This window comes from Indicator indicator, chromosome 5 (genome assembly GCF_027791375.1).
Source record: "Indicator indicator isolate 239-I01 chromosome 5, UM_Iind_1.1, whole genome shotgun sequence".
In the NCBI taxonomy this organism is placed as follows: Eukaryota; Metazoa; Chordata; class Aves; order Piciformes; family Indicatoridae; genus Indicator; species Indicator indicator.
In genome coordinates, this window is record NC_072014.1 from 29,550,120 (window position 1) to 29,560,068 (window position 9,949).

At 50.5% G+C, this 9,949-nt stretch overlaps 1 protein-coding gene across 1 annotated transcript; it reads left to right on the plus strand.

Moving 5' to 3' along the window:
• Positions 1 to 2,677: 2,677 nt before the first annotated feature.
• Positions 2,678 to 6,443, plus strand: INHBB (inhibin subunit beta B). Its single transcript, XM_054381295.1, has 2 exons — positions 2,678 to 3,080; positions 5,668 to 6,443. Exons 1-2 carry the CDS (start codon positions 2,678 to 2,680, stop codon positions 6,441 to 6,443), a joined length of 1,179 nt encoding a protein of 392 aa, XP_054237270.1.
• The last annotated feature ends 3,506 nt before the right edge of the window (positions 6,444 to 9,949 follow it).

The window sequence follows — 9,949 nt, forward strand, 5'->3', positions numbered from 1 at the left end:
CACGCGCCTCGGAGCCACGGCCCCCGCCCCGAGCCAGTTCCGGGCCGGACCCCGCCCGCTAACTCAGCGCGGGGCTCTGGCGGCTGCTGCAGCCGCTGCCGGGTCCCGGGGATTCGCTCTGACCCGCCGCCGCCCCCGCTCGGTCCCGCCGCCCGCTTCCCCGCGCGGCCCAGAGGGGGCGCCCTCTGCACAGGCTTCCCCGCGGCGGGGGCGCGCAGGGCCCCGGGGCAGCGCGCAGAGGCCGCCGCTGCCGGGGACCCGCGCAGGTGAGCGGAGCCTCGCTGCTGCTCCTGCCTCACCCACTGACCACCCTCCCAGGCTTGTTCCTGTTGAGGGAGTGGGGAGGACGGGGGTGTGTATGTGAGGTGTGTGGGGCGGTGGAAGAGGCGCAGCGTGGCTCCCTCTAACGCCGCGGGGGCGTCCCCCTCCCCAAGTACCTGGCCCCTCGCCCCCGGCGCTTGGCTGTTAGGGGTAACCAGGTGGGAACCTCTCCTGACCTCTGCGAAGAAGGGGTCACGGTTCCTCCCCTGATCTTCGCCTTGGACAGCCCTCCAAGCCCCCAAGCCCGGGGCTGCCCCACGGAGGTGGGGAGGAAAACGGGTTCGCAGGGCACGGGCAGGGCCGGCACTCTTGTCGGCTCCCCGCCGCGGCTGCGGGAGCGCGGCGTTCCCGTTATCTCCCATCCCGACTCCCCTCAGCCGCCGCCCCTGGCTCCCCCGCGCTGCCTCCGCGTCCCTCCTGCCCCAGGGAAAACACACACAATCCCCGGCACCCGCCCCGATTACCCGGCCCATTAAAACAAACAAACAAAAACCCGCCCCGTCACAAAGTGAACCCGACGGTAAACTTTCTAATGACTTCTTCTTTCAAGTGCTTAAAAGGCAAGGAATACTGGGGGGTGGGGTGGTGGTGGGGGGCATCCTGGCCGGGACGGGAGTAGGGCCCTGGGCTACTACCGCTCGGGGTCCGTCTGTCCTGCCGAGGGATGGGACAGGGACGCGGGTCGGTGTGCGGTGGGTGTGTTTGCAGAAATCGGAGGGAGGGAGGGGACGAGGGGAGTTAAAGAAACAGCATAGTTAATATTTCCACATCAGGAAGTTACTGTAATAGCCCAGGGGGCAAAAGACTTAACTTAATCTCCTAAATAGTGAGGAACCCATGGCGTCTCTGTTATAGGTTGGAGTTCCCACGTGGTTCTAACTCCTGTATAAAAGTTTCAGTAGAAAGTGCCACAATGTCGTGATTTTGCAGGGGGGGGAAATTAGCAGGAGGCGATCAGAGGAAGATAAGCGAGGAGCGAGCCGCTTCCCCGAGACCTTCCACTGCGGATCCGAGAGAGAACATCAGACGCGTTAAAAACAAAACAAAACAAAACACAGCGTTCAAGCCAGCACAAGGCGAGCGAAAAGATCAAAAAGACTCGGAGAGAGAGAGAGAGACAGATTAACTGGAGCAGCAGCAGCAGCAGCAACAACAACAACAGAAATCACACTTAAAATAATATTAACAATAATAATAATAAAACGCAAACCACCAACAAGGGAGATATTGTTTAAAAAGAGCGAGCGAGGGAGTGAGCCGAAGAGCTGGTCTGACCGAGTGGATCCGTGCAGCTTCTGGGATCGCCGGGATCGCGCCGATTCCCCGCTCCGCGGCCGCGCAGCGAGCAGTGAAACCGCCCGCGGAGAGGGGGGGTGGGGGGGGGACGCGCCGAGAGCCGCCGCAGCATCCTCGCCGGACTCCAAACCCTCCGCGCTGCTTTGAAAATAAAAGCATCTTGCTAATAATACGCGGAGTGGTGAGAAGACTCGCAACTGTGGAGCTGCCAGCCGCGTACCCTTTCCCCGCCGCCCCGGTCCCCTACCCAGCTATGCTCCGGGTCAACTTTGATGGCACGTTGAGAAGCAGCGGGCGCTGAACAGGGACAACCGAGCGGCGCGGAGCCGACCTGCTCAGAGACCTGCACCCACGGCCTGTGGATTGTTGTCTTGCGGGGGCGGAGTGGGCGGGGGGGTACAAGTGGCATTTCTCCCCCCCCCAGCCCCCCCCTCCTTCCAGGCTATAAATTGGATTGTATATAAATCTGCTTCGTTTATCTCCCTGACCCCCCTCAATGACGCTGGACTAAAGAGCTCTCCTCTCCGCGGCCCGCCCGGACCTGCCGAAGCGAGCGATGGACCAAGAGCAGCTGCGCCCAGGGATGCCACTCTGAAGCGGCGCGGGGCACCGGGGCAGCGCGGCGCCACCTCCCACTTTGCTCCCCGGCTCCCCTCGCACCTCCGGCTCGCTCCCGCTCCCCCCTCCCTCGTCCTCGGGCTCCTCAGCCACCCCCTCACCTGCTGCCGTCCCCCTCCCCCGTGGAGCCAGGCTTTCCGTGCACGCCAAGCCTGCTGCCCCCCCTCCCCACCTCTCCCCCCCCTCCCCTCCAGCTTCCAACTTCGCCCTCGGTGCCTGCGTGTGCAGCCTCCCCCCTCCGCCTCCCCGGCGGCACACGCCGCTTCCCCGGGCACCCCCTCCCTTCGCCGCGGCTCCCCCTCTGCGCGGAGCGGTTGCGGCCCCCCAGCTTGGCTGCCACCGCCCCCTCCGCGCCGCGGAGCGCACGGAGCGGCGCTGCCTGCAGACGGGCTCCCTGCGGCGCTTCGGGGCGGCCCCCAGCTCGGCCCCCCGCTCCTCCACCATGGACGGGGCGGCTCGCCGCGGGGTGCTGGCCGCGCTACTGGCCTGCGGGCTGCTCCTGCTGGGCGCCGCGGCCACCCCGACTCCGCCGGCCCCAGCCGGCGGCTCCCCGCAGGACACATGCACCTCCTGCGGCTTCCGGCGGCCCGAGGAGCCGGGCAAGGTGGACGGGGATTTCCTGGAGGCGGTGAAGAGGCACATTCTGAGCCGACTGCAGATGCGGGACCGGCCCAACATCACGCACGCCGTGCCCAAGGCAGCCATGGTCACCGCGCTGCGCAAGCTGCACGCCGGCAAGGTGCGGGAGGACGGCCGCGTGGAGATCCCGAGCCTGGACGGGCAGGCGAGCTCCGGACCCCCGGCCCACGACCCCGTCTCCGAGATCATCAGCTTCGCCGAGACAGGTGGGCGCCGCCCGGCTCGCTCTTCCTTGCCCGGCCTGCCTCGGCCCCCTGCCCTGTCACTCTCCCTGCCTGTCCTGCCCTCACCTCTGGCAGTCCCCCTGCTCGACCCCTGTCAGACCTCTGTCTCGCCCTCCCTGTCCTCCTGTTCACCTTCTCTGTTCCTTCTGCCTGACTCCTGGCAGTTCCCCTGGCAGTTCTCCTGGCCGTCCTTGCCTGGCCCTGCAGCTGGTCCCTCCGTGCGCCCTGCCTGTCCTCCTGTCTGTCCTCCAGCCTGCTGCAGGCATCTGGCTGTCGGGCTCACCCGCATGCCTTCCATCTCACCCACTTTCCCCTCTGGCCCAGCTCGCACCTTCCCGTCCTCCCTACGTGTACCTGGGATTCTTTCCGGGTAGTGCTCTGCAACTCCTTTCGCTCATCCCTTCATCCCTCCTAAGCCTCCGTGCCCCCGGCTTCCCTCCAGCGGTTCTTCCAGCTGCACCGTGGCTTGCCTCTGTTGCTGTGCATCCCACTGTTCCTCCTCCACCTGTCTCTCTCGATCTCTTGCATCCCTCGCCTCGTCTGTCTGCTCTGTACATTCATCTGGTTCACTGCATGCATCTGTCTGTTGTGGCTTGCGTTTGCCTGTCCTCCCTTTCCCATTCCTTTCCCATTTATTTAGCTTCCATTCATACTGTTGGCCTTGCCCATCTGTCCCCTGTGTGCAGCCGCCTACCAGGTGTGTCTGTCTTCTCTCTGTCCATAAGTCCATTTACTAACTGTGCCATCCATCCCCGCAGTACCAGCCATCTCAGTCCTGTCCAGCATTGCAGTTATGTGTCACTGAGTCCCTTCATCGTAGCTTTCCAGTGGTTTATCCAAGCAACCACTGTGCCTGTTAACTTTGCACATCTGGCTATAACACCATCAGTCTGCAAATTAGCTCTGTCTGCCCATCTCTCCTTCATCACTCTATCACACAGTTCATTTTTTACTTTATCTTTCTGTGGCATCTATATGTCATTTGTCCACAAAATAAATCTCTTTCTCTCCTTTATACTGCCCACTCATCTTCTTAATCTACCCTCCCACTTACCAAAGGCATATACATTTACAGTATCTATGGGATCTGTTGCATCATACATATGCTTGTTATATTCACATACAAAATTTATGGGCACACACAATCTCACACAACACAAGTGATGTGGATCGGTGCAGAAACACCGTGCTGTTCTTTTTCTGTCACTGTCACCACATTTCATAAAGAAGTTGTGCATTTACTAACATGCAAAAGGCTTTCTTAGCAAATGTTTTTGGGTTTATTACTTTTTAATAGCCTGTTGTTGGGATCTCTGGGTTGGGCTTGTACATCCATTTGGTATTCAATCAATCATTGGCTTTTGTAACACTTCCAAAATCAACTTTACATAGAACACAGAAAAACACAGTGAAAATTTTTGTCACTGAAATATTACAAGGTACCAAATGGACACTGAAGGTATCTAGGGTAACAAATTAAGACATCGGCTGTGCAAAAAATCCTATTCAGAGACTGACAAAAATTATAAAGATTCTTAGGAAAAGAAAAGGAAGAAAAAAGCTGCATTTGGTTTTGTACAGAAAAAGCGAAACAGATAGGGGCAGATGAGAAAATGCCTTTCCAGCAATAATTTTAAATAGCAATTGGGAGGCTTTGATTCAAGGACCAGAATTACAGCCTCTCCCATGAAGGCCGGCTTGCACATTTATCACCTACACCAAATTTAGTTAGGACTTGTACAAAATTGCAGGGGGGCCACTGGTATTTCTGAAACATTTCTTGCAGCCGGTTCTTTTGTTTACAAATAAAGGGTTGTGTTACACATTTGGTGACATTGCTTTTTCTTGACAATTTCACTCTTTGATTTCTGGTGTTATTGAAAAGCGTATTGAGAACAGTTAGTAACGGCGTTACAGCGAGAGTAACCGCTTCATTGCCTTGCCTTGTATGGGAGTTTATAATTTTGGGGGGAAAAGGCAGAGATTGAAGCAATTAATAATAGCAGATATTCTAACAGACTAAGTGGGGGTTAGCTTGATCTGTTGGACAAGCAGGCACATTACTGAAATATTTTCTCCTGTGCCTTGTGAATCCTCTCTGTTAAACGACGATGATAATACATGAAAATTGAAACAAAATCCCTGGTTTGGCATTTGCATTGGCATTTCAGTGGTTATTGAAAGGGTTCTCCCTGTGAGAATTGGCAGGTAGCTTTTGAAAGTTAAAACTGTTCTTAAACCGATGAGATAGCCGAGTCTAAGTGCCGGTCTTTTCTAGGTGCTGCTGTAGCATCTTTAAAGCTGGCCAGATAGAAAGAGCTCTTACTGGTTTCTGTGCATCTGACACATCCGACTACAGCCCGATTATGAACGTTGTAGTGGGAAGTCCCTTTTCAATTCATTTTGATTGCAAACTGGGGATATCTGATTCGGTGTGTGCCTTCTTCCCAGCACTGCCCTGTTGCTGCTCCCTTGATCTGTGCTCGAGTGTTGTCCCTGAATCCAGAATGGTACACAAGATAACGTTTCCTTTTTGACTTAATCTTGCTGATCTCTCTTTATCTTGCAGACGATCTGGCCTCATCTAGAGTCCGCCTCTATTTCTTCATCTCGAATGAAGGGAACCAGAACTTGTTTGTCGTTCAAGCCAGCCTGTGGCTTTACTTGAAGCTGCTTCCATATGTCTTAGAGAAAGGCAGCAGGCGAAAAGTAAGAGTCAAAGTCTATTTCCAAGACCCGGACACTAGCAACAAGTGGAATGTGGTTGAAAAGAAAGTTGATCTCAAAAGAAGTGGTTGGCACACTTTTCCTATGACAGAAGCAATCCAGGCTCTGTTTGAGAGAGGAGAAAGGAGACTGAACTTGGATGTTCAATGTGAGGGTTGTGAAGAGTATTCAGTGCTGCCAATTTATGTGGACCCCGGGGAGGAATCCCACCGGCCTTTTTTAGTGGTGCAAGCCCGCCTTGCCGATAACAAACACAGGATCCGGAAAAGAGGCCTGGAGTGCGATGGCAGGACCAATCTATGTTGCAGGCAACAGTTTTACATTGACTTTAGACTCATTGGGTGGAATGACTGGATCATAGCACCATCAGGTTACTATGGGAATTACTGTGAAGGGAGCTGCCCGGCCTACTTGGCCGGCGTCCCGGGGTCGGCTTCCTCCTTTCACACCGCCGTCGTGAATCAGTACCGAATGCGGGGGCTGAACCCGGGCACCGTGAACTCCTGTTGCATTCCAACCAAACTTAGCACAATGTCAATGCTGTACTTTGATGATGAATACAACATTGTGAAAAGGGACGTTCCCAATATGATTGTGGAAGAATGTGGTTGTGCTTGATTTAAGGTGTGTTTTTGGGGGGGGAGAGAGAAAGAGAGGGCGAGAGAGAGAAACATTCCCATATGAGATGGTGTTGGAGGAAGTTTCACTGTGTATCCAGGCATCAGTGTTAGAAAGTCACTGTGGAAAAGTTTGGAAAAAAAAAAAAAGGAAGAAAAAAAAATCATTTCACTTTGGTGTCAAGACAGTGGCAGTTTGTGGATCTTGGACACTTATATATTCTACCACTTATAAGTTAATGCTATGAAATATCTTAAAGACACACACACACAAAACGTGGGCACGCACGTGAACATGCGCTCATACACAGACACGCACACAGACACACACATACTCACACATACACACAGACACACACACCCACAAGGCAGCTCAGAAAAGGGACATAAGCACCGAAAGTCAGTGACCAGTGACGACGGACCTAAATGCCTGCCAGTACGAGTGAACGGCTGAGCAGCTGTTTCCCCGCCTGCTGGCAAAGCCAGACCGAAATGAGCTCCATTTGCTCGGGCAAAAGCACAGACTGCGAGAACACGACGTATTCTTGCACGCAGGTGTCGAAATGACCAAACTTAGAAAAAAAAAAGAAAAAAAAGGTTGACCATCACCTCTTAGGGAAGCTGCAGGACACCTAGTTTGGGAGGTGATCACTTCCTCTTAATTTCAATTTACCTAATTGTAAACATCACAGATACCCGCATCTTCCTACAGCACTTCCAGTAAGGAATCGTGTGGTACCATCACAGAGAGAGAGAAAAAGGGGACAGACACATAAGCAACTGCTGTATTTCTAACATCTGACCATTGCAGAGTCGCAAGCTGGGCTGACATGATCTGATGCTTTAAGTGCCCACTAGCAATCCGTGGATGGCTACACCCACCGTGTCTTGGAGAAGAGTATCCAATACCGTATCTGGACTGTGTTGACCACTGGCATCTCTCGCTGTTCGGAGAACAAAAAGTCAGAGTTGCAATCTGTGTTCTTCAACAGGGGACTCAGAAAGGACACATCACGTCGGGGTCGGGCAAACAAGTAACTGCCACCACGGCTAAACCAATGAACCCTAAAGAGGAGTGACAGTAACAGAGTAGAGACGTTCTGAAAAATGCAGTGCATTTAATAACAGGCGAGGAACGTTTTAACAAGTCTTGGAAAGGAGGAGAGTGCTTTCAATTTCCTTACCAGGAGGTGTCAAGAATGGCCATAAAGATCAGAAAATAATGATACAGCATAGCACTTGCAAACTGCTTGAATGCACGTATAATAGCACTTGCAAATTTCAATGCCTTGAAAAGTGGTACTTGATAGTGCACTTATCTTTGCTCACTATCTAGGTAAACAGGTGCCGCATGAGCTATGCAATTTAAAGTGTTGACCCATACTAGACAAAACTGGACTTATGATATGACTTTTTTATATTTTTTTATACTTGAAATTAAATCTTTTGCTTCTTTTTTAAAGCGAATGATTGCTTTTAATGTTTGCACTGATTTAGTTGCATGATTAGTCAAAAAACTGCCATTTGAAAAAAAATGTTATTTTTATAGCAGCAAAAAATGAATACAGTTAAATGTATTATACATAAATTTTGGAACCAAAGAGGCCAACATATTAGTTATAATTTTTATGAGATGGCAAAGCCATCATATATCATGTAGTCATACTGAGCAATCCCTCACAAGGCCTACCAATTGTTTCAGGGTACAAAATGGATTCTGTTTGTTCTATTCAGTGTCTTTTCTATACCATACGCACATGGAACGTAGAGTGAAAAAAAAAAGACTATTGTAGAATACATTACAATATGTGCATTCTTTAAATCCAATTTTTATGTTTATTTAATAAAGTTCCTTTTAGGTTCTGTTCCATAATAATTTAAACCAAACAATTTTCACTTAGATTTGCTGTTGAGGTATTTTACATTTGTGTACAGTTTAAATAAATAAAAAAGATTGAAAACTGGATGTGCCTTTTTTTTTTTTTTTCTTTTCTTTCTTTTTTTTTTTTTCCCCCAGCATGTAACATCTGGGATACTTGCTTACTTTCAGGACTGAATGTGGCTGCAGACAGTGAACTGTCGCATTAGACTGTGGTTGTATTAGTCATTGCAGAAACCCTTGTCTGTGAGCTCAGCTGCAATCCTAAAAATGTTACACTCTAGTTTTATTGCTGTCTGTACATGTAAGCATCTGCTTCTTTCTATTTGCATCAGTGCTGGGGCTCTGGGCACAGGACTAAGCACTGTTCCGCATACCTGCGGGTCGTTTACAGCAAGTTCCTGGTTCACCTGCTATGTAAGAATGTAACTTCTTGTCTAGGTCACTCCCTTGTTGGTTACAAGAAGCAAAAAAATAACGTGGAAAGCACTTCCAGGAAAAAGAAGTCAATATTAAGTTTGATGAACTTTAATTTTTCTTAATTATTTTTTTTTAATTAGCTAGCACCAGAGATATTTTTTTTTTTTGGAGTAAAACATATTCCTTTTAGTAACAAAACCCCAAAATGTTGACAAATACTCACAGAAATTCTCATCAGCTATGCATATATCCAGATATTGATTTCAGTGATCTTCAGAGATAAATTCTTCCTCCTGGAAACCTGAGCAAATGCCAGCTAAAGCTGACAGAAGGACCTCTGTTGACTTAGCAAACATTAGATCTGACCCTGAGACCTAGAAAGTGTTGAAGCAGCAAGTTCACACAACTAATGATGGGTTCTTGTTACATTCTAGTGTAGCTCTGCCCATCCCTTCTCAAAATCAGGCACTGGGGTTAAATGTGGTTTTTTGTTTGTTTGTTTGTTTCTGGGAAATCTCCAGGAGTAATTTGCTGTGGCTCTGTCAACAACCTGCGGCACAGAACTTTGTCCCCCAGACCAATTTTTTAAAATATTTTGTAGCTTTCTTACCAATTCAAACTGTATGTTTGCTGTCAAAGCCACCCCTTGCTGTTCCTGCTCCATCTCTTAGCAGTTTCTCCCAATCCTTGTTCCCTGGGTCAACCACGGTGCTGATGAATTTAATAAATTCCCCTTGAAATCCCCAGCAAATACACATCCCTTCAGTCTGGAAGTACATTTGACCCAATATGACACCATCATTATGAATGACTGGGCTGTGCTTTTTAAAATGTATTAAGAAATCTTGCTCATTGACATGCAAGGCCTCGGAGGCTGGGTCCACTTAGGTTTCATTCTTAATTGAAAGTATTTGGTTTCTGGGGTCAAAGCCAAGCCTAGTGTTGAACTCCTGTGTTCTCTCAGGAGAAGAGCTGGTTGTCTCAGCGTGGCGTTTGGACCTGCAGCCTCAAGGACCTGCAGGCAGCCCGGATGCCATGAGGCTGGGCTGGCCAGGAGTGAGGGGCAGGAACAGGCTATGCTCTGGATCTCACCAAAAACCCACAAGTAAGCACAGGATCCTGAACTCTTTCAGAAAAGCTAGAACAAACATTCCTTCTCTTGGTAAAAAACTCTCACAACTTTCTTTCCATGCCTTCTCTGCTCCCCT